This window comes from Zosterops lateralis (genome assembly GCF_965231275.1).
Source record: "Zosterops lateralis genome assembly, chromosome: 3".
Taxonomy (NCBI): Eukaryota; Metazoa; Chordata; class Aves; order Passeriformes; family Zosteropidae; genus Zosterops; species Zosterops lateralis.
The window spans coordinates 112,314,886-112,337,800 of NC_139764.1; the positions used below are offsets into that span (position 1 = coordinate 112,314,886).

General features: G+C 44.5%; 1 protein-coding gene across 2 annotated transcripts in view; it reads right to left on the reverse strand.

Annotated features, from left to right (window-relative positions):
- The window catches only part of FZD3 (frizzled class receptor 3), a 40,737-nt gene that overhangs the window by 12,065 nt on the left and 5,757 nt on the right, over window positions 1-22,915 (reverse strand). The window contains exons 2-3 of one of the 2 annotated variants that reach the window (XM_083858349.1): window positions 7,524-7,660; window positions 5,054-5,300 (exon numbers count right to left, since the gene is read on the reverse strand). In XM_083858349.1, the coding sequence (XP_083714475.1) occupies window positions 5,054-5,300; window positions 7,524-7,660 (384 nt within the window). Of the gene's footprint in view, window positions 1-5,053; window positions 6,072-7,463; window positions 7,661-22,915 lie in introns of both variants that reach the window. The other variant, XM_083858348.1, reaches the window with a different exon arrangement.

A 22,915-nucleotide genomic window follows, 5' to 3' on the forward strand; every position in this document is an offset into this window, starting at 1 on the left:
ACTTTAGTATCTAAATTTGAAGCCTCTTGCAGCATCTCAGGGCTGAGTCTGGCCCTGAAGCATCTGCAGAAACTGTGGAGTCTATTCAGGTTTAGATTTGAGATAAATTAATCCTAAAGCTTTCTTTACTTTGCAGGAAATCAGATTTTTTTCTTGACTTTTGAACTCCTACTTCTCCTAAGAGAAATGCACATTACAAGCAGCCTTGAGGAGAGGCTTTACTGAGTCTCCATTTCACTTTTTAGCCAAATTCATCCCAGTTTTGAGACCTTTTTTCCACAGACTGGGGCAGGTCACTGTGGCCCAGTTTTGTAATTTTCTTTGTAATTCCAAGAGGAATAAAACTCCATCCCTCTCCTTGTAAGGAATAAATCACCGTGCAGGACAAGGATGTGGAACAGCAGGTAAATTAACTTCAAAGTTTGGGGTTTTTTTATCTTTCCCCCTGCTTTTTCCCTTTATTTCTGGGGTTCAGATGGAAAGGAAAATCACAGCTTTTGTGGTAACAGGAATTCAAAACATGACTGGAACCTTTTCCTAAAATCCAACCTGACTTTCTCCATCAAACCTGAGTGACCACCCAAAATTTTATTCCATCAACATTTGGGAAGAAATTGCAAATAAGAGAGCAAAGAGACGAACTCTGAGATTGGGGCAGGATTAACAAACCAAGCCAACACCAAATATTTATCAAGAATGGTGAAATTCTGCCCTGAGAACCACAAGGTCACGTTGGGTTAATTCCTTTCTTAAGGCAATGAGTAAAAAATAGGATTCCAGTGTAAAATTCAGCTCCTCGTTTGAATATTCCTATGCTGAAAGTAGATTCCAAAGGCAGTTTCCCCCTCCAGAAAAAGAAAAATATCCCAAGTTTGGTAAAAAGAGAGGAGGATGGGTCAGGACAGTTTTGGGCCAGTGTGAGCAGAGATTTCCTTTCCTGTTCTCTCCCAGATTTTGGAGCACAGAGGACACTGAGGGCAGGACAAACTCCTTCTATCCCTGTCCACGAGGAGAGGGAAAACTGGGACATTGATTCTCTGCCCTTGTGGCAAAAAAGTTTTTATTTCACAAGGAAAGCAATGGATGCCTCCCAGATTTGCCAAAAAAATGGAGAAATGGAGAATCCATTCCCAGGTCAACATCCAGGTAAAGCCAGGAAATCACAGTGGGTGATTCCCCACATCAAGGGATGTTGGCTATTTCTAATTTGGGGGAATATTTCTGATCTGAGGCAGCCAGATTTCTGTTTTTTATCTGACCCTCAGCCTGGCTGTGGAGCAGGGAGGAGAATCCCACGGCGCTGACCCTCCCGCAGGAGCAGCTGCAGATTTCCATCCCCCCTTTCCTTTCTCACAGGGAATTTTCCAGAAGGATTTTCTGTGGCCTCATCTCCAATGATGTCACAGCCCCAACGGATTTTTAACCTCGGATTTGCTGGTGTTGGGGGAAAAAGCCCCCGAGCACCACGACCCCTGGGGAAGCTGAGCACACAAAAACCTTTTTATCCACTGCGGGATCGACTCTGCAGCTCTTCATTTAGGATGGTCTGCCCTCAGAAACATTGGAAGTTATTAAATTAACATTAAAGCTTTGTGAAAATACACTTTTATTTTGCCACTGAGGGATATTCTTCCACAAAACTCCACGTTTCCCTTTAATTTAATATTTCATGAGCGTGAGCTAAGGATAAAATCATTTTCCCCCCTCCACAGCTTTGGGTTATAAACCTGGATTGTTTAATATGGGAAGTGTTGTTTAGTTTGAGGGGAAAAAATATAAACGGATGGGTTAAAAGGGAAAAAAAAAAAAAACAACAACAACCCCTCTAATATTCCCTGGGGTCTGCAGGTCCTTCAACCCAATTTGATGTGAATGAAACCATTATTGTTCTTTTGACTCCCGCTGGGCCATTATGGCAACGGTTTGCCAGGGATTTTTTTCCTACATGTTTTCATTATTCCAGCTCTGCAGTTCTGAGGTTTAAAACAAGTTTCTGCTCTAAATTTTGCCTCCTCAAAGCCCTCGTGATTTTATAGATCCTTAAATTTAGGTTGGCAACACGGTGGGTGTTGGAAATTAATCAAGAGAAAGCCACGTGTCCCCTCGTTTTATTTTTATTTTTTTTTTTTCTCTTTGTTTTTAAGCATCAGCCAGTTTAAAACCTGCAGCAGTGAAGATTCAGTCAAGCCAGTGGAACTGCACACACCCACTGTCAGAAGATTTCCTGCCATAAAAATGTTCCCACATCAGATGGGAGGGAAGAGTCCAGCCCTAATAAAACCTAACAGAGGAAAAAAAAAAAACCCAAACCAAAAAGGGTTAAAAGGTAATAAAAGGATTATTATCAAGCCTAAGCCAAACCTTTAAGTGATATTTTATTGCATTAAAATGTGAGCTTTGATGACTCAGCTGGTATTTTAACTGCTTCAGAGCCAAAATGTTAATTCTTAAATATCCCTCTGCGTGCAGCTGTAAAATACAGGTTTGCTGTAAAAACCCTCTGGAAATAAAGTTCCTTTAAAATAAATTGCAGAAAATATCTAAGGAATGTCATGCCAAAAACAAGCTGCCTTTTTGGCCCAAAAGCAGGCAATTAATCCCTAAAATATTTTCTTTTCAACTGCATCTGAATAAACCAGTGGAGAGTTTGATCTTAGGGCTCTTGGAGGTTTCTGTTCCTGTGATAACTCAATTAAACTGAGCAGATAAGTCTCAATTTCTTGAAAAAAAAAACCCCAAAGCTGACAAGCTGCAAGCTCTGCTTTTCTTCAAGAGATGCTTCAGGTTTGGATTTTATACAGATGTTCCTGGCACAAAATGAGCACACAAAACCTCCAAAGCCCCAAAACTGCTACAGATAAACAAGAATTACAAAAACAACTCGGTTTGAACGCCAAGATTCCTCACCAGCAACGAGCAAAAATAAACTCATCAAGCCCTGGTCATGAGGATGGTTTAAAATTAACATCTTTACATCCCGTGTAGGTGCCACACAGCCCAGAAACTCCACGAAAAATCACCAAGCAGCTGATGGGAACTTCTGATTTTCCAACAACACCCAATCTAAGGCATGAACCAAATAATTTGAGTATGGCAACAACTTTTTTTTAATAGGAACAGCAGTGCTTTGAATGAGGAATGATGAGTAACTCTCCCCTGTCACCCTGCTCAGCTTCCACATCACCTGCAGGAATTTCTCCCCATCCTGAGGAAGCTTTTCCCCACTCACCCACCTCATAAACCCTCTCTGAGACCCCCCAAAGCTGCTCAGCCCACCCAGGACAGGACCAAAGCCCCTTCTCCTGCTTTGGGCTTCTCAAAATTACCCCAGCACTCAAAAATTCAACGTATTTTGGTTTGATCACTGAGTGGCCCCAAATCTGCTCCCTCCAGACTTTTATTGTTGGGATGGGACACAACCCCAGCCAAAGGAGGGGAAAACTCTACTCCCAACTTCTCCTTTGAGTGCAAAGAGCCCCCAAAGTCTCTGGAATCAACACATGGATCAAATTCCAAGTGATTCCACTGCTTCAAACCCACCATTCCACCACCTTCGTCCCATTCCAGAGGGGGAAATGCGTTGCCCTGAATTTTCTTGCTTTTGAATTTTGAATCTTTGCAGCACGATTCTCATGCAGCTTCATGTGAATTATCTGTATTTTTAGAATTTATCTATGTGTTTGCACAGTTCTCCTCTGGGAGGAGAACATGATTGATGGTAATGGTGGCCAATGAGGTTCATGAGGTGTTAACCTTTTTTTAGCCAATCTCTGGCTTTTGTACCAAGTGTGTATAAGTTGATGGAGTCAGAAAATAAAGCAGCTTTCCATGTCTGACCTGCTGCTGCCTGCTGTCCTCTCTGTGTCACAAAATAGCGGACACAGAAGTGCACAAAAAATTCATTTTCCCCCAGAGAAATAGAAATCTACATTTACTTTGTTCTCGGGACCCATTTTCAGGTCTCAAAGCAAAGGAACTCAGAAGGTGTAGTAACATCTGTTGATGGCAGGGACAAGGAACTCTGCAGACCTGAGATATTCTAGAAACACCTGGTTTATTACAAGGGTTGTGGGTAAAGAGGGCTTTGCCTTCAGCCACCAGCCTGGGCTGGAGGGAAACCCCAAAGAGAGAAAAAAGGGGGAAGAGAGAAAGGGAAGATCTAAGGGGTAGAAACGGGGTAAGAGTAGGGGAAAAGAGGGTGGAAAAAGCGTGGGGAAAAACCAGGAGAAAGAGAAAGAGGGGAGAAGCAAGAGAGGGCAAGAGAGCAGAGGGGCAGAACAAGAGAAGAGAAGAGCAAGAGAAGAGAAGAGCAAGAGAAGAGAAGAGAAGAGAAGAGAAGAGAAGAGAAGAGAAGAGAAGAGAAGAGAAGAGAAGAAGAGAGCGATCACCTTGTTACAATACATTAAATCTCTTTTTGTGTTGAATATTCTAATTTACAGTGACCAACCCGTGCAAGATACAAAACCTACAAACTTCGCGTGCAGCCTATAAGAACTACTATATTACCATGTCATTTTATATTCTAAACTCTAAAGGCTACTTTCTTATTTGTTTTCCCCCTGATGCCTTTGGCAGAGCGGAAAGGCGACATTCCTGAATCCTTTTGCTTTCCTGTCCTTCAACCCATCTCCAGCTAATCCCCATCTTCCTGCCTCCCATGCCTACATCTCAAAACTGGCTTTCATTTCTATTTCACTCACAGGTTTTACACATCTGCAGTATTTCTTTTACCATACAATCATATCCATAAGTCCTTCCTGTCCCATCTTTCCCAACAGGAAGGAAATCTTAAGCTGCATCAAGGGAAATACAGGTTGGATATTAGGAAGAAGTTTTTCACAGAAGGAGTGATTAAATATTGGAATAATCTGCCCAGGGAGGTGGTGGAGTCACCATCCCTGGATGTGTTTAAAAGGAAAACTGGATGTGGCACTTGATACCATCACCTAGTTGAGGTGTTAGGGCTGGGTTGGACTTGATGATCTTGAAGGTCTCTTCCAACCTACACATTCTGTGATTCTGTGATTGTGTGAAAGGGTGTGTGGCCACTCACCTGGTAGGGACAGGGGATGTGATACTCCCGGCAGCGCTCCTGGATCCACGTGGTCTCCCACACCCCTCGATACGCCTGCTCGTAGAAATAACACCCGATCACCACCAGCAAGGGCACGAGGTACAGCACGCTGAAGACGCCGATGCGGATCATGAACTTCACCAGCTTGTCCTGGTTCTCCTTCTCCAGCGGGATCTCGATGCGGACGCGGTTCAGGGAGATGATCCCGGCCAGCAGGAGGGAGACTCCCACCACCACGTAGAGGCAGAGAGGGGCCAGCACGAAATACCTCAGCGCGTCCACGTCGTAGAGGCCGACGAAGCAGACGCCGCTGATGTTGTCGCCCTCGATTTTGTTCATGGCCAGCAGGATGATGGTGAGGGTGCCCGGGATGCCCCAGGCACTGGCATGGAACAGCAAGGCTTTCTTCTCGATGGCCTCGCTGCCCCACTTGGGCACGGCCGCCAGGAACCAGGTGATGGTCAGGATGACCCACCAGACGCTGCCGGCCATGGTGAAGAAGTAAAGCACCATGAAGAGCATGGTGCAGGCCTTGTTGTGGGAGCCCTGGGTCACCGTGGAGGCTTTGTACTGCGAGGGGCTGGAGGCGTTGCAGGCCACCCTGTCCTCCAGCAGGAAGCCGATGAAGAAGATGAGGGACACCATCATGTAGCAGACGGCGTAGAAGATGATGGGCCTCTCCGGGTAGCGGAAGCGCGTGACGTCGATGAGGAAGGTGAGGAAGGTGAAGAGGGTGGCCGAGAGGCAGACGATGGAGATGACTCCGATGAAGTAGCGGGCGAAGGACAGCTCCTCCCGGCGGAAATACATGTTGGGGCAAGGAGGGGAGCAGTCCCGGACCCTGAGGAAGGAGTAACCCAGGTCCGGGTCGATTTTCAGCTCCCGAGGACACCAAAAGCCATAATCCCTCTGGACGGCCATGGGGGCCTCCTCCGTGGGCTCGCCGGCCAAGTTGAGGTCAACCAGGCGAGGGTAGGGCTCGTCGCAGTCTGGGAACCTAAAAAGAGGCATTTACAAGAAATTTTACAATTTACAAGGACTGGTAACCTCATTTCTAGGTGTGACTTCAACCGGAGCAAAACCGAAAATGGGGAACCCACGAAATTCTGTTTAGTCACAAACTCATCCCACAGCACAATGTTGAAACTATAAAATAAGTTGAAAAACTAAACGGATGAGGAGCCCCATCTGCGCTTTAAGAAGGAAGGTAAAAATGCAAAGTCCAGCCCAGGAAATCTGTGAATTCAAGCCCACGGCAGCAGGATTTTAAAAACATTTTAAAGCCTTTCCTAAGCAACTGCCATCAGACAGGGCAGAGAGGTGGTGACACCAAAATTCCAACTAGCACTGCCACCCATTTTAATAAATGGAATTATGATGAAGATATTTGTGTAGTTGACACCAGCAAAACCAGACAATCCAAAAAATGGGGAATCCACAAAATTCTGCACTATTTATTTAGTCATAAACTCATCCCACAGCGGAATGTTGAGACTATAAAATAAGTTGAAAAACTAAAACAGATGAGGAGCCCCATCTGGGCTTTAAGAAGGAAGGTAAAAATGCAAAATCCAGCCCAAGAAATCTGTGAATTCAAGCTCATGGCAGCAGGATTTTAAAAATGCTTTAAAGCCTTTCCTAAGCAACTGCCATCAGACAGGGCAGAGAGGTGGTGACACCAAAATTCCAACTAGCACTGCCACCCGTTTTAATAAATGGAATTACAATGAAGGTATTTGTGAGGTTGACACCAGCATTAATAAATGAAATTATGATGGAGGTATTTGTGTAAATAAAGCTCTGACTGGAGGCTGAGGAGTTTCAAAGGAGAGGCTGGAGCAATCTCAGTAACCTAGAAACATCCTCTGAGTTATTTAACTAAAATAGTTTTAATTGTTTTCCATTGTCTCCAATCCAACCGTGAACAATCTCTTCCTGTTTGCGCTCCTCAGTTTCATTAACTGTTGGAGCCACTTATAAAAAAACAACAAAGCATGAAGACACTGCTTTTAATTTCATGCATATTCTGTCTCAAACACCTTGGAACACCATTGGATCGTTTTTCCATAAACTTATTTGCGCAACGTAAAGCCGAACGCAGCTGTTTGCAGCTCAGCAAGGGGGACATGCTCTGCAAACAGCTTTGAGATTTCACCCTCATCAAACCCAGCCAACTTTCAGCTCATCTCCTGGGCAGAAATAGGAACTCACTGCCAGGAAGGCAGAAATAGGAACTCAGGAAATGCTGCTGGCAAACCGGGAAGGAAAACGCGTCCGCTTTGCGACGGAAAACATTTTAAAGCACCCGCTTTGTTTGGGCCATAAAACACCCCGGACGGGAGTAAAAAATTTTATCCTGAATTTAAAAAAATGGGGGTTATTTTCTCACCTGGTGCACTCCATATCCTCGGGCCAGGAGACCCCGAACATCTCCATGAGCTTGGAGCACTCGCTGTGGGCGCGCTGGCAGAGGCGGCGGCAGGGCAGCGTCACCCGCCCGTACTCCATGCACACCGGGGCGTACAGGGCGCACAGGAAGGGACGGAAATCCCGGGAGCATTCCAGGTTCACCATGGGGTGGAAGGGCTGCCAAAGGGGAAAAAAAAAAGGAGAATTCAATAGCTGCAACCAGCACTTTTTCGTGGGATGTTTCGCTTTTGTCTCATCGCGGCCGTAACCGCGACCTTGAGGCTGGTTGGGAGAAAGGAGCACCAGGACAGAACTTGGAGGTTTTAGGACTGTGGAGGATGGTGAAAATATTCCCAAGGGATATTTATATCCTCCATCTGTGTTAAAATCAGTGGGAATTAGATGGATATATATATATATTCCCCTGAGGGTGGGTTTCAGTTCTCTCATGAAGGTGTATCCGTGGGAGGAAAACATTCCCAGCCCGCACGTTATCCCAGTTATTTAAATTCCCACACAGCCACAGAACTTCCAGGGCTGTGAAGGCACAGGTAAAAAGGTCACTCTCTGCCTAAGCATCAGAAAACACCATGAAATCAAAAGCTGGAAAAATAAAAAAATCAGAATAAATAACCAGTGTCTCGTGCTCTTGTGGTGCTTTGTAGCAGGTTTGGGTATCTGACAGCGACACTCCTCGGAAGTTCTGAGACAAAATCTATCAGAGTTACGTAAATACAGCTGGTCTGCAGAATTCCTGAAGGATAAAGAAGGAAAAATAAACAGGACGGGGATTTATGTCTCAGAAGAAGCTGGTGCATGGTGATAATCCATGTCACTGTCCAGTGTGGCTTCATTCTGCTCTTGGTTTTTATGGTTTGTCCTTAAAACTCTCCAAGAATAAATCAATGTTTTATTCCAAACCTCTGTGGCACCTACCACCATCCAAAGCCTCACCAAGTCTTCAGATATCAATGTAAGATCAATGATATTCCCGTGAGAATGGAATTAGAGAATATTGGAATACATTTAAGATTTCCAATTCTGGAATAAAGCAAACCCCAGACTGGAAAAAAATCCACTTCTTTTCCTGATTTATATTTCAAATCACAGCTCAAAGGGAAAAGGTGACAGTGGCTTCACCAATAGCTTTGTTCCACACAGAGTTTTAGAAGAAGTCCATTATTTGGATACCAGGGTTTTCTCCACAGCCCAGCAGGATTAAGGAGCAGGAATTCTAATCCTTGGATTTTGCGGTGCAGTAGCTGAAGCACAAATGAACCTGCTATATAAAAATACACATAAATCCTAAATCTTGTTACGAGTGCAGCTGAAGAGGAGCTGCAGGAAGATTACATTCTCAAGCAGCAATTTCCTGAGAAGTGTTTAAAAACCAATTCAGCATTTTCTTTTTCCAAACTACAGAGTAGAACTGATCTAACTAGAAAAAGTGGGTCATTTTCTGTGACCAGAAAATCGCAAATACTGGGAATTATAAGGAAAAGTTTCACCTCTCCCTTATCACCTCTTTACTCTTCCAAAGGTTAATTTTGGGAATACAAGACATAACCATTTTAATGTGGTGGTTTTAAAACATCATTATTATTCACCAAGTTGATTAAATCCCCTTAATTTCTCAAACATCCCATGAAATTCAGCAACAACTTGCAGGAAGAACATGATGAGGCTCCAGAGTTTTCAACCAGGGGAAAGGCAGCAGCAGTTGGGGAATATTTACATTTTACTGGCTCACGTTACTCAAGGAACTCCTTTTGTTTGGCTGGATATGTACTTCAGATTTATTTTTATTTGTATATTTATTTGTGAGTATTTGTTGTCTACAGCAGAGTTAAAGCCATTGTTTGACCACATGGATCCAAGAAATTGATTCCAGGGAGTTGCAACACCTGCCTGGAAAAGCTGGAGGTGAAAGTCCTTACTTAATGGAAAGAGAAAATAAAATAACTCCACTTTTATTCTGGTAAGAGTTTACCTTCCCTTCTTTCCAAAAAGCCTTGAAAATGAGAAAATTAAGTTACAACTTCATGAAAAAGAGTTCCTGTTTTCACGCCTGCCCCAATCCCAAAGCTTCACCTCCTGCCACTGCAAGTTTTCACAAACCTCCACCTTAATTTCAAGTTCTCCTGGCAATTCCTCCCCTACTTCCATCTGACACACCTCCCAGTTAGAAAAGATGCTCCCAAAGTTCCTCTTTTCCTGCTATTTTGCCTTTGTTAAAAAATCTGTTTGGTTTTGGTGGAGTTGCAGAGGCTGAACCGTTTAGGAAGAGACCTCAGAGTATCCCAAGGTGTGCAAACAGCTCCAGGTGAAGGGGCAGGACAGGAGGAAACGGCCTCAAGCTGTGCCTGGGGAGCTTCAGGTTGGACATCTGAGGGAATTCCCTCATGGAAAAGCTGTTAAACATCAGGAGGGGCTGCCCAGGGAGGTTTGGAGTCCCCACTCCTGGAGGTGTCCAAGGAACAACACTCAGAGCTCCGCGCTGGTGAGAAGGTGAGGATCAATCACAGGTTGGACTTGATGACCTCAAAGATCTTTTCCAGCCTAAACAATCCTGGGAACTTTAAAATCATGAGGAATCTGAGCTGGAGAAGAGGAGAAGAAAAATCCTTACAACAAAAAAAATCCCTCCTGGTGAAAGAGAATAAGAGACTCACTCGCCCTGAGCCAGCATTTGTGCCTGTGGGCAGCTCCCTCTGTGTAAGCACCCCAAAAATTATCTCCAAATTGTCTTCCCCACCTCACAGCTCCTGAGATGAAAAGTCACCTCCACCTACTGATTATGTTGTTCCCTATTAAAAATGAACACGGGGAGATTAAAAGGCTCTTTTCATGCTCTTGCCCAAGGACTCGGTGCAAGTTATGACATCGAGCCGAACAAAAGGCTCTCTGTTAAATGGGATGTGCTTCAGAAAAAAGGGCTGGCGAGCAACTCCAGGAGGAAAAAGGAAGAGGATGAGGGCAAGAGGAGGCGTGGCAGCAAAACTGATTTCAGTGTTTCAGGCCTGAGTCCTGGGAAAGCCAAGAGAAGGAAGAGATAAATGCCGGGGAAGAGAGAAACTCTCCTTGCTCTTTGCTTTGCCACTCAGGTGTTGTGTGAAGGGACCTTAAAAATCCCCTCGTTCCATCCTCCAAGGGATAAAAGCCAAAGGAGAGGTGGAATGTGTACATCTTCCTCCACTCCAAATAATTTTCCTAACAAATCCTCACTTCTGGTTACAAAACAAGAGCAGTAGCCCAAACTGTAAATACACCACAGAACAGAGTTCCAATTTCAGACCTCACAGCACTGAGACATAATATTAAAACCAAATTATTTTATTTCACGCAGACCTTTGGCTGTTATTTGGGAAGCGACCTTGCAGGATTTAAACCGAATTACTTGGGTGACCTTTCACCATTCTGTTTATTTATACATTCTATTCTTTGATCAGAGAACTAAACAGGAAGCATCTCCATAAACCCGGAGAGGGAAGGAGGGAACTTTTCTCCCCTCAGGCTCCTGGGAATAGAGTGATGCTATGACTCTCAATTGCTGTTGCAATTCCCGGGTGGAAGCAGCAGCTGCCTCGGGGCACATCCCTGGCTCGGAGCAGCCACATGAGCTGCTCTTTGTCCTCAATCTCCCGGCCTTTGATGGAGCTCGCTGTTCATCAGGGAAAAAAAAAAAAATCGGGAATTTTGTCTCAAAGGGCATCGCCTTCCAGGCTGCCTCCCCTGGAGAATTGGATCTGTTTTGGATTTAACTCTGCAGACAGCTCCTGCTTCCACTGAGCATCTTCAGCCTGCTGCTCTTACGAGCAGAATCCATTTCCTGGAGACTCTGGGAATTTATTTTCCATCTCCCCAGACTCCTGTGAACCTCTCTGGATTCACTGGACCCCGCAGCCCCACGCTGCTGGGGGCTCACACTCCACCTGGAAATGTTTTTTCCAGGTTCACACTGAAGAGCTGCTGGGATAAAACAAGGTCCTGCCTCAACCCAGCTGCTGCTTCCTAAAGAAAATCAGGGAATGTTCACAGAGAACAGCAAAAAGCAGAGACCTGGGGCATGAACTTGGCAGAAAATCGGGGCCATTTCTGCTTTTTCCCCACCCAGTTTTGGCTGGGTCATGCCATGAAATCAAAGGTGGCAGCGAGGGCCGTGAACACAGCCAGGTGTGCAGGGGTGAGTTTGTTTCTCCTGGAATCCACCCAACTCACCCAACTCCACGTCACTCTGGCACTGCAGAGTTTTCTTCTGTTTTCTGAAGGCAAAAAAAAGGTGGCTTTGCCCAAGCCTGCTCCGGGTGCTCGGTGCCAAGACACGTCCAGTGAGAATTCCTGGCACAGAGCACACCCCAGCTTACCTCACCACCTACTTCCCTGTTGGGAAACTGAGGTGTACTTTTATTTTTGGAATTATTTTCTGGTTTCTCGCAGTGCTACAGGTATGAGAAGGCAAACTGGGCACAGCTCTGGCTGCCTGTTGAGCTTTTCACCTTCAGCAGGGAATAAAGCTGTTCCCAATGATTTGTGTGAACCCCACAGCTTTTTCAATACCCCAGATCTCATCATTTGGCAGCTGGAAAAATCTTGATTTAAAAAAAATCTTGACTAGACTACCCCTGCACTGCTTTAGGGGCTGAGAAGGGAAAAAAAAAATCAGATTGTTTTTACCTTAGCACTAAAAATAAATGGCTGCATTTAAATTGTTATTTAAGAAACTCCAACAATAATAATAGTAATAAAAAACACAAGTAATTACTGTGGGTTTAAATGATATTTTTTTCCATGCTATAGGTTGAACTAGGCCTTCACCTTGTTATTCACTTAAAAACCCAAGGCCAATTATTGTACCTTGTACCTGCAATCATGAAAAACCATCCCAAGCTTTCTGTCTGCAGACAGACAGCCAAGGTTAATTTCTGCAGGAAAAAAAAAATAAATAAAAAGGAGGATAAAGAGGGAAGCAGTTAAAAGACAGAGAATGACATTAATCTCTGCCTATAGGTCCAAAAAGCAAAGCCATCTGCTCTTGTTCTTTAAAGATTTCTCCTGCTGCATTTTAAATTCCAAAGTTCCTCTGGAAGACGGCGTCCATCTGTCAGTCTGCACCTTCCCTGGATGTGGGATTGGTGTTTTGGGAATGGGGGGATGCAGATGGGTGGTCCTGGTCACCAATTCCATTTGTGGGGAGCGTTGGGTTGGTGGCAGCTGAGAGGGTTTGGGCTTCCTCCTGCCTCTCCATGTGCCTGCTGTGATGGGCTTGGGAGAATTCCAGAGGGATATTATCAGGGAAATAAATCCACAAATAAATCCACCATCCTCTGGATTGTATTTCAGATACTGTTAAATAAAGACATTTTGCCTGGGTGAGGAAGAGACTCTGGGGAAGGAGCTGTAAATCTCATCAAAATGCTGTTTTTCATAGAAATGACACATTCCCATCTCCTGCAAGGATGACATTCCCAGTGGGAGTGTGATCACAGCTTCCAGGCCTGCTGGGAAATGCTCCAGTGCTGTTGTCACCGTGGGGAGGGGAAGGAGACCCGCAGTGAGAAGTGGAGCAACAACGACCTTCTTTCTCCTTCTCCTTGTCCTCGTCCTTCTCCTCCTTTCTCCTTCTTCTCCTCCTTTCTCCTTCTCCTTCTCCTTTCTTCTTCTCCTTCTTTCTCCTTCTCCTTCCCCTTCTCCTTCTCTTTCCTCTTTTCCTTCTCCTTCCCTTTCCCCTTCTCCTTCTCCTTTCTTCTTCTTTTCCTTCCCCTTCTCCTTCCCTTTCTCCTTCTCCTCCTTCTCCTTCCCCTTCTTCTCCTTCCCCTTCTCCTCCTTTCTCCTTCTCTTTCTCTTTCTCCTTTCTCCTTCTTCTCCTCATCCTTCTCCTTCCCCTCATCCTTCTCCTTCTCCTCCTTTCTCCTTCTCCCCTTTCTCCTTCTCCTTTCTCCTTCTCCTTCTCCTTCTCCTTCTCCTTCTCCTTGTAAAACAACAGGAGAGAGGAGTGTGGCAATTTCACTGCTCAAAAACTTCTCTTGCAGAGCAAAGGAGGAAAAGAAGCGTTTGGTGGGATTTGTTCAAGGATTTGACACTGGCCGGATGAAATTCACAGCCAGATCAGGTTTTTCAGTGGTCAAAAAAAAAAGACAAAAAAAAAGGGGGGAGGATTTCTCTAAATCACAAATGGGATGGAAAATACAGATAAGGACGCAGCCAAAATTCAAAGCCACTATTTGTATTCGCCTCCCTTTTCCATTTTTTACAGCTTTTGAAAACGCACAACATTAAAACCCCGCAGAACACAACCAGACAAGCTGAATTTCCAAACGTCAGGAACTCTGAACACTCCCCACTGAAGAGGATTCACTTTTTATTCTCAAAGGCTCCCTGACTTCCACTGCTTCACGTGTGACTTTGGTTTTTCACCCAGCTGGAGCAGCAGGATGTCCAAGGGTGTTTAACATTCCAAGCCAATGCAGACTATGGGATCTCTGTGTTTTCCACTGGGATGGGGATGGCAGAAGGCTCCTGCTCCCTGAATTCTGACATTCAAGCCCAAATGCTTCTTGGCAGACCAGCCATGAGGACCTGCAGGGCTCTGCCTGCCTTAAATGTCAACTTTGTTGTCATCGAATGGCCACAAAACGAGGGCAAATCCCAGCTGCCACCTAAGACACTTTCACAAGGGACAAACATTTATTTATCCTCTTCCTCTGCCACCCTGACTTGGGTTTAAGGTAAATTAAAGCGAATTTCAGAGGCTCAGCCCCACAGCAGGGCAGAGAAGAGGCACCAGGGCTGTCAGAGCAGGATTTTGGCAGCCAGGAGGGGCTGGAGGCTGAGAAATCCAGGAGCAGAAGTCAAATCCATCCACCCTGAATGAATTTTGGGAAGTTTTGTCTGCTACTCTTTTGGCAGCTGGAATTCTCCCACAGGATTCTCCCACCTGGCTCCATCCACGAGGAAATCAGAGTGGATTCAGTGGGAATAAAACTGAGCTGGGGATGTTGAAGACTGTTCTCCAAAAGGAATCACCATCCAACAGCTCTCCTGTCTTTCCTGGCTACAATCAGGACCAGCAACTCCTTGGGAAGAGATTAAATAAGTGAATTTTGCTGATTTTTTTTCTCCTACAAAAAGAAATCTCACCTAAATCCTTCAAGAAGTGATCCTGCAATACCCACAAAGTTTCTGCCTCACAGTTACTGCCCAAATTAAACCCCAGAAGTACTCAGGGGATAAAATGATCCATTTTCTCCACGGAAAAGTCCCCAAAAAGTGGTTTTTGGTGTTGGGAAGGAGCAGAGCACGGCCCCGATCCACTACAGCAATATCAATAAATAACACGATGCAAACTGAAGTAAGAACATAATCTGTTGGATTAAAGTTATAAAAATTACCCTGGATAGTGAACAAAATGTGTCTGCAACATGAATGCTGATATTTTAACAGCTGTGCCTCAGTCTAACACTGCAGACCATCTGTTAAATCCATATCCCAGCAAAACCACACATACACACGTGCTGGATGGGAGAGAAAAATTGCATCTTTGGGCCTCAAAACTGAGGATATTTCACAGAGGAAGAATTAAAATGTATTGTTTAGAATCATTCTAATCAAGATATTATATTCTTTTTTCTGTTATTGGTTGGGTTTCACTGCCAGTCCAGGACACTGAGCTGTCTTTGAGTGGAAATAATTCAAAAATCAGCAGGTTGCTCCATGTGCATAAATAATTCAGGATTTTTATGGTTTTCCTGGTCTGTTCTCCACAAACTCTGCTGTCCCCTAAATCACAGAATCATGGAATGGTTTGGGTTGGAAGGGACCTTAAAGCTCATCAACCCCAACACCTCCCACTATCCCAGGCTGCTCCAACCTGGCCTTGGACACTTCCAGGGATGGAACAGCCACGAATTCCGCTGAGAATTCCATCCCACCCTCAGAGGGAAGAATTCCTTCCTCATTTCTCTGCATTTACTGGAGTAGGATGAGCCCAAATCAAGCTGCTCCACCACCAAATCTCAACTGGCCAGCACCTCCCATTTAATTCTGTATTTATTCCACCACAGCTTCTCTTCCCTCCCATTCCCCAAGAACAAGGATTTCACGATTTTTAACCCCAGATTATTTTGTTTGTGAGGATTCTCAGGGTGTGGAGGTGATTTTCAGCCGATTTCCAACACCAGAAAAGTCTCACCACTTTTCCCATGTGTTAATTGGGAAGATGTGGCCGGATCATGACATAATCCAGATTTTATTTAGGAAAAACCTGTAAATTTACCTGAAAGTCTGGGTGAAAGACCAAGAATGGTCCACACAAAATCATCCTGTACTGTGAGCAAGCCAATAAAGCCACTACAGAAATACAGAGGTGACCTTTAGCTGAATCTCAGGAACAACTTCCCATATTTTGGTATCAGCCATGAAATTCTTCCAAAGCTCCACCTGCACAGCTGGACAAAAACAACTGAGGTGGGTTTGGGGGAAAACTTCAGTGTTTGGAAAAGAGATTTTTCCTTTTCTTTCATGGTTATAATTCTACAGCGAGCCTGTAGGCTCTGAACAAACAAACAAACAAACAAACAAACAAACACTGACTGAATTTATTGGGATTTTTTTTAATTAAAAAAAATATTGTCCATCCCAATATAAATTTCTCTTCCCCAATTAAGGAATTACAAGAGGGCAACCAAACAGGCCTCTTAATTCACCAGACAATAATGCAGAAAAGTTAAGACTGAGAATACCTCAATTTTACTCCAAGGGATTAAATGAAAATTAATTTACGCTTCTAAATAGAAGAATTAAGATAATTAGTGGGCGACTTCAATTTTTAACCATTTTTTAAACCGCTAACCGTGTCTAGAAAACATGTGTGAACGCAGCAGCTGTAAATTAAAATTTAAGATTCATCAGACAATACTCTCCCTTCCATTCAGGGCCAAGTTAATGAGGTCACAGCTGAAACGCTACAGGGGGAAGACAAGGGGGAAAAGAATTAAAAATAATTGCAATTGTATCCCACTTTTCCACTGGCCAGACAGCTGTTACCCAACTCTGAACCACCAATCCCAAAATCCTCAGCAAAACTCATCAAACTGAGGACAAACCCAAGCCCCTGGATTTGATTTTTTTTCAGTTAATAATTCACCAGATAAATATTTGACAGGAATTCCCACGGTGCCTCCATTAATTTGTTTCTGCGGCACCTTGAAAGGGTTTTTTTGTGCTCTCAAAACAGATTAAAGAATATTTTGCCCTCAAAACTCTGGGATTTTCTCCCTGTTGAGGCCAGGAGTTTGTCCCCAGCTCTTTTCTGTACCACAGACAGAATTTTGGGGAAAATCTCTGGAACACTCACAAGGAGGACAAGGCCAAACAATAATGGGATTGATAAGAGAGAGGGGACATGAGTGAGGGAAAAGAGGGAACACACAAAGATTATGCAACTGTTCTGCAAGAGGATAATTCCAATGTTTTAAACGGAATAAAGAAAAGCAAATATCTGTGGATGCTGTGGAAAAACCCCTTTAAAATCATTTTTGAACAGCAAATGACACTCCTAAAAAATGTCAGGATGTGGATGGAATATGCTGCAGGGGAGTTTGGAAGGAGGGAATCAGCACAGAATGGAATCAGTGGGATCAGAGTGCAAAAAGCAGGAAAAGCTGCATTGAAGGGAGATTCAAGAGGGGCTGAGAACATTTTCCCACTGAATAACTGCAAAACCCCTTTCATGTGCTATAAAAGTGCCCAAAAGGCTGGAACACGCAGCTGAGGGAAGAGCAGGAGCTGAAGGGCAAGGAAGGAAAAAGAGCTGGAAGCAGCGGGATGGGGCAGCAGAGTGGGGAGGAGTGTCTGTGCATCCTTTAATTGAGCTCAGCTCTTCCTTCACTCCCGGCTCCCACTGCTTCCCATCAGCACTGACAGCCAGAGATCAAAAAATTGTCCTTTAATCCGTCCCACTTCCCCTCTCTGATGGTTCAGCTCCCACTGCAGGACATCCCAAAGCCACAGATCCTCATCCCGGCTCTCCCGAGTCCCCTCCGTGACCCTGGAATCTTCAAGGCAGCCACTGCAAAGTGGGAGGGGGAAGGCAAAGGCTAAATATTAAAAGCCTGGAAGTTTGCAATTCCCAGACAAAAGCAGCCCCCGTGGTGCCAGGGAATAAAAAAAGCAGCGGGTGGATCTGGAGAACTGTGTTGTCTTTTTTTTTTTTTTTTTTTTGTGATGCCACTCGCTGAAGGTTTTATTGTGAGGAATGATTTGCAAAAGGAAGAGGGAAGGAAAGGTCTGAGCGCTCTGCAGGGTCGGTGTTTCAGCCGCAAGATTTGGAGAACGGATCCCCAAACAACTCCTTTTCCTTGGACAGTGAGGTAAAGCCCTTTTCTGGAAGAATCAAATCATCTGCCATTCAAAAACCCACAGAGAAAAACCTGGAGGCAAAATTATTTCCCTGTGTCTTTTAACGCGTTTATATCAAACCTTATAATTTAAACACGTTTGTAAAATATGCAGATAAAACGCTGCCAATCCCACAATATTTTTGTTTCTTCGCCTTTTTTTTTTATTTTCCCTCTTCATTATTGACAACAAGCAGCAAATCTGAAATCCAAGGTCAAACTTTACAACCTCATTATCCTCTGCAGTTCCATCTCCAGTGTTGCACCTGCACCGTGAGGGTTAAAATGTAGAATAAGGAGGGGGAAAAAATTGAATTCTCAAGAGCAGAGGATTCAGCACTGGCTCTGCTGATTCTCAAGGACACACAATTCGTCCACTCCCCCGCAGAGACATGATGCAGATAATTGACAATATGACTGAACCCTAACGGAGTGGAAAATATGTAATACATGCGAGTTTTCAGGGGAAAAAATGCTTTTTAGAAATGTGAGTGATGCTTTGTGAGCAGTGAGGAGGGAGAAGAAAAACCAGCGCATTGACCAGAATTTTCTCCCTGAATTTATAAAAAAAGATGTTTCTCCTCCCTCAGCACCACAGACGTGACAACTTTTGTCCTCCAAACCAAGAAACAGGGAATATAAACAAGTTTACAAATTGAAAGCAAACTTTCTGAAGATAAATTCCGGGGGTTTCCACACCGCACAAAGATGAACCGCGAGGAGCCTTCCCTCCTTCCCTTGGTTCAAATTCAAATCAAGCAGCCCCTTTTGTGCTTCTCTTTTCAAATTTCCTTCCCCGTTTCCATGGGAACCCCCCGGCTGACAAGCCTGGGATGGAGCAGGAGGCCAAGCTCAGCGAGGGGTGTGAAAAGGGGAGGGAGTCAAAGGGCAGAATTTGGCTCGGGAGGAGCCAGATGCCAACCTTTGTCCCCCCACAAAAAGGGGGTAACCATAGGAACAACTCCGCGGGACACGGGAGGAGAATCCCGGCCAAATCCTCGAGATGGGAGGAAAACGGGAAATGGGAAGAAAATGGGAAAGGTTGTCGTTAAAAACAAGATTACAAAGCTTTCTAAAGTCTTAAAAATGAACCAAAATGAAAGAAAATTTGAGGGACTTGAGCATCAAACTTTGTGCTGGTTCTACATCCAGTTAATTGCATCAAATTGATTGATAGGAGATCACAGAGAAACTGGGAAGGAGCGACTCCCAAATCCAACAGGAGAATTTAATGTTCTCCTGTGAAGATGCTGAATAATCCCCTCGACTGAAGGGCTCTGGAGTTGTTTTGTCAATCAGTCTACGAGCGCTGCATCTCATCCATCATCTACTCCATAAAAAAACAGAAAATAGCTGCTCCATAAAAATATAAATATGGCACGTCTTGATTATGGCACCTCGTAAAAGAGACAGCGGGGAGGACGAGCCCTATAAAACCACTAATGACACAGAAAGGAAAACTTGTTGTGTCTTCAGCACCAAAAGCAGGGCATGTAAAAAGCAGCAGGGGGTTTATTGAAGATTAAAAAAAAGAAAACAAACTCAAAACAAACCGAAGAAACGACGGGAAATTCTTCACGCTGCGCGCGTCACCGCCGCCGGTGATTTGTGGGGATGTTCTTCTGAACGTCGGGAGTTTGGGGAGAAAATGGATAAATCTGCAGAATATCACAAATATATCCCTGTACTGAGTGTGGTTTTGGTGCTCCCAGAGTTAGGAGGACATGGAAATGCTGGAGCAGCTCCAGAGGAGGTCACAGGGATGCTCCAACAGCTGGAATTCCCCAACAGTTGTGGCTTTTCCGGGATCTCTGGAAAAGGTTGGAGCGACCTGGGATTGTGCAAGGTGTCCCAAATCCATAAAAAAAACATCTGAACTTCCTCTAAACTCACTAATGCCTCACAAAACAAAGAAGGAAACTACAGCCATGCCAGCAAGACAAATATTTCTGACAGCTGCTCCTTGGTGCTGAAGTTAATCCAGATTTATTCCTTGTCTTCTCACTCTGGTGTGGTTTTCTCTCTGGATCCCTCTATCCTATAACTGGAACGACCATCAAGCAGGGAAAAGCCAATTTCCAACACAAAAAGCACATCCCAGCCAAGCCACTCTGCATTTACACAGCCAAACATTATTTATTGCCTATTTTTTTGCATAAAAATCATATAAAGATGGGAAGGAACATCCGTGACCTTGTGCAGGGTGAGGGAGCGGTGAAAGGCAAAACAAATAATTCCCAAAACGCTCCAGCAGCACGACAATCTCCAGCATCTAAATTCACATTTGCCAAGCCACAACAGACCGTGCAGCGCTTTGTTATTCAACCATTCCAAATAAATCCGTGCCTGTTCCACCTTTCCTAATAATTCCTCCTTAAGGCTGCACCAGCTGCCGCAGAACGAGGCACAAGGCAGAGCCATCTGCCTCCCTGACCCCGAAAACATCCCCCTGTGAATACATCTTGATTAAGACGTGCAGTGTTGACTTTCAGCTGAATCTTTACATAAAAGTCTTTTTTTTTTTTTTTTTTTTTTTTTTTTTCTTTTCTTCCCCTTATGTTTGCACTGAGCCATCAAGGCTTAACTTTGTTCTCCCATTTCCGCTGGAATCGTTGTTTGGGATTAATCTGGGATTCGAGCAAATATGAATGTGGGGACAGAGTTCATCTCCAGTGTGCAAGCCTTGGTTTTATCAGTTTAAAAAAATAAATAAACACAAAATCTTTATTCTCTTTGTTTTTTTCCTCTCGCTGCCATAGCCAGTATTTTAAAAACGCTCACGTGGCATCTTGTTCTCATTAACAAACAGAAAAGACTAAAAATCGGCGTTTCTTAAATTATTCTTTGGGGAACGTGTGTTAAGCAGGGGAAAAAAAAAAATTCAGGGTTTCTGATTTTGCTTTGATATTTGGGCACTGGTGATCTCCAGGCAGGAGTTTGACCCCTTGTGTGCTTTGTGTTCATTGTAGGAGGGAATCTCTTTTTGGTGCTGGTTCTTTCAGGCTGCCCTGTGAAGATCAGCCCTGGGGTGCCTTTCCCTGCTTTCCTGGAGTGCAGGGATAGGAAAGGAACATTATTTTATGTTCAGAGGTTGCTCCCTGTGATTGTTCCACCCAGGAAGGATCCATCCCCCCTGGAAATGCCAGACAGGGACACCTCTCACTATCCCAGGTTGCTCCAACCTGGCCTTGGACACTTCCAGGGATCCAGGGGCAGCCACAAATTCTCTGGGAATTCCATCCCAGGGCCTCGCCACCCTCACAGGGAGGAATTTCTTCCCCATATTCCATCCAACTCTTCCCTTTGGCAGTGGGAAGCCATTCCCTGTGTCCTGTCAACTTTGGGAATTACCACAAACACAAATCACTCACTGCACACAGCAGCAGCAGCAGCCCAAAATTCCAAAGTGTATCCCTGGACGTGACTTTGTCTGGATTAACTGTTTCCAAAGATTTACAGCCAAATCTTCTCTTTCTCCCTTCAGCCTCCACCAAGCTCAGAGCAGCTCCACCAAACACAGAGCCCTGTGTTTTATGTTTTATCTGAATGCAAATTATCACGTCCCTTCCCGTCCAAACAACCAGAATTATTCCCTATCCATGGAATCTGCAATATCCACCCTGATTATCTCAGAGCCCACTGGATTTTCCTGGAACACGAGCCCATCCAAGGCTCTGCTCCCTGGGAAAGCTCCTTTTAACAAAAATTGTCAGATCACGCTCATTTTTGTACCAAACCTGCTGGGGGATGTAACAGCTCTGGTTCTTCCCAGATTTTTTGTTCCCACTAAGGATTTCACCTTTGCATGACACTTTTGCAGATCAAGCCTGAACCAGAGGCTGCTGCATTTCAAACAAGAGGAGCCCCAGATACTCCTGGAGCAGGAATTCCCAAGGATATTGAGCAGGAATTCCTTGGGCATCTCTGCAATTCCAGCTCTGCTTTAACGATAAAACAAACCTAAAACCTTGACGTGCTTCTTTTCCCAAGGTTAAAAAAATTTCCAGCTGGAGGTGAGAGAATATAAAATTAATGAAATGGAAGGCTTTAATCAGCTGGAGTATCTCTCCCATCCCTGTGATCCCATTGTTCTTGGGGGGGGGATCACAATGAGCCGGTGCTAACGAGAAAATTAATCCTTGCTGCAAATTAGTGCCTGAGATCAGGGTGCTTACAAAACAGCAGCTGATTAAATCCCTCTTCTCCAGCAGCTTTGTGCTTCCAGGAGGAGTCTGGGAGGCAGAACTGAGCAGTGCAGAAAGCCAAGGAGATGTGTTGAAATTTGGGATACGGTGGACAGGGAAGGCAGGAGGAAAAAAGGAATTAAGGGGGTAAGAATTTAAGGATTTGCCACTCTACGTTCTCCCCGCCCTTGGTGATTATTAGGAAAGAAACACTCACTAAATGAGACACTTAATACCTGACCTAACTCTGCCGGAAAAATTCCATTTATCCCAGATGTTTGAGACTGGGCTGGGAATAAATATAGCTATGCCTTCTGTTGATTCCATTTTAAACACCCTCTGGCTCTTCTAATTAAAGAAAAAAAAAGGTGGAAAAAATGGACTAAGACTCCAAAGGTGACAAAAATAGAGCTGGCAAGGGCACACAGACCCTGCAGCTCTGTGGCAGCTCACTGGGATTCTCCTCTGGGAACACCAAAACCACTAAATCTGAAATAGAGTATGAAAAATCAGATGTCCTCACATCTGTAGCTGGATATTCTGTGGCAAATTAACTTCTAAATATTCCAAAAATCTGTGACTGGGGGGGGGAGGTTTATTTAAATCAATGTCCTGGTTTCCTGGTGGGATCAGCACACGAGTGGACATTGCTCCTCTGCTCTTCCACCTTCTTCCTTTAAGCTGCAAACCCCAAATCAGCTTCAGGATAACCAAATTCCTACATTTCCCCCTTTTCCACCTCCTGGCCAACCCAGCTGCATCCCTGAGTCCCAAATGCTGCTCTTTTTTAAATAGGGAAAATGGGAATGGAGCGCAGAGGAAGAGCCATTATCTCCCTGGCCATATGGTGACTG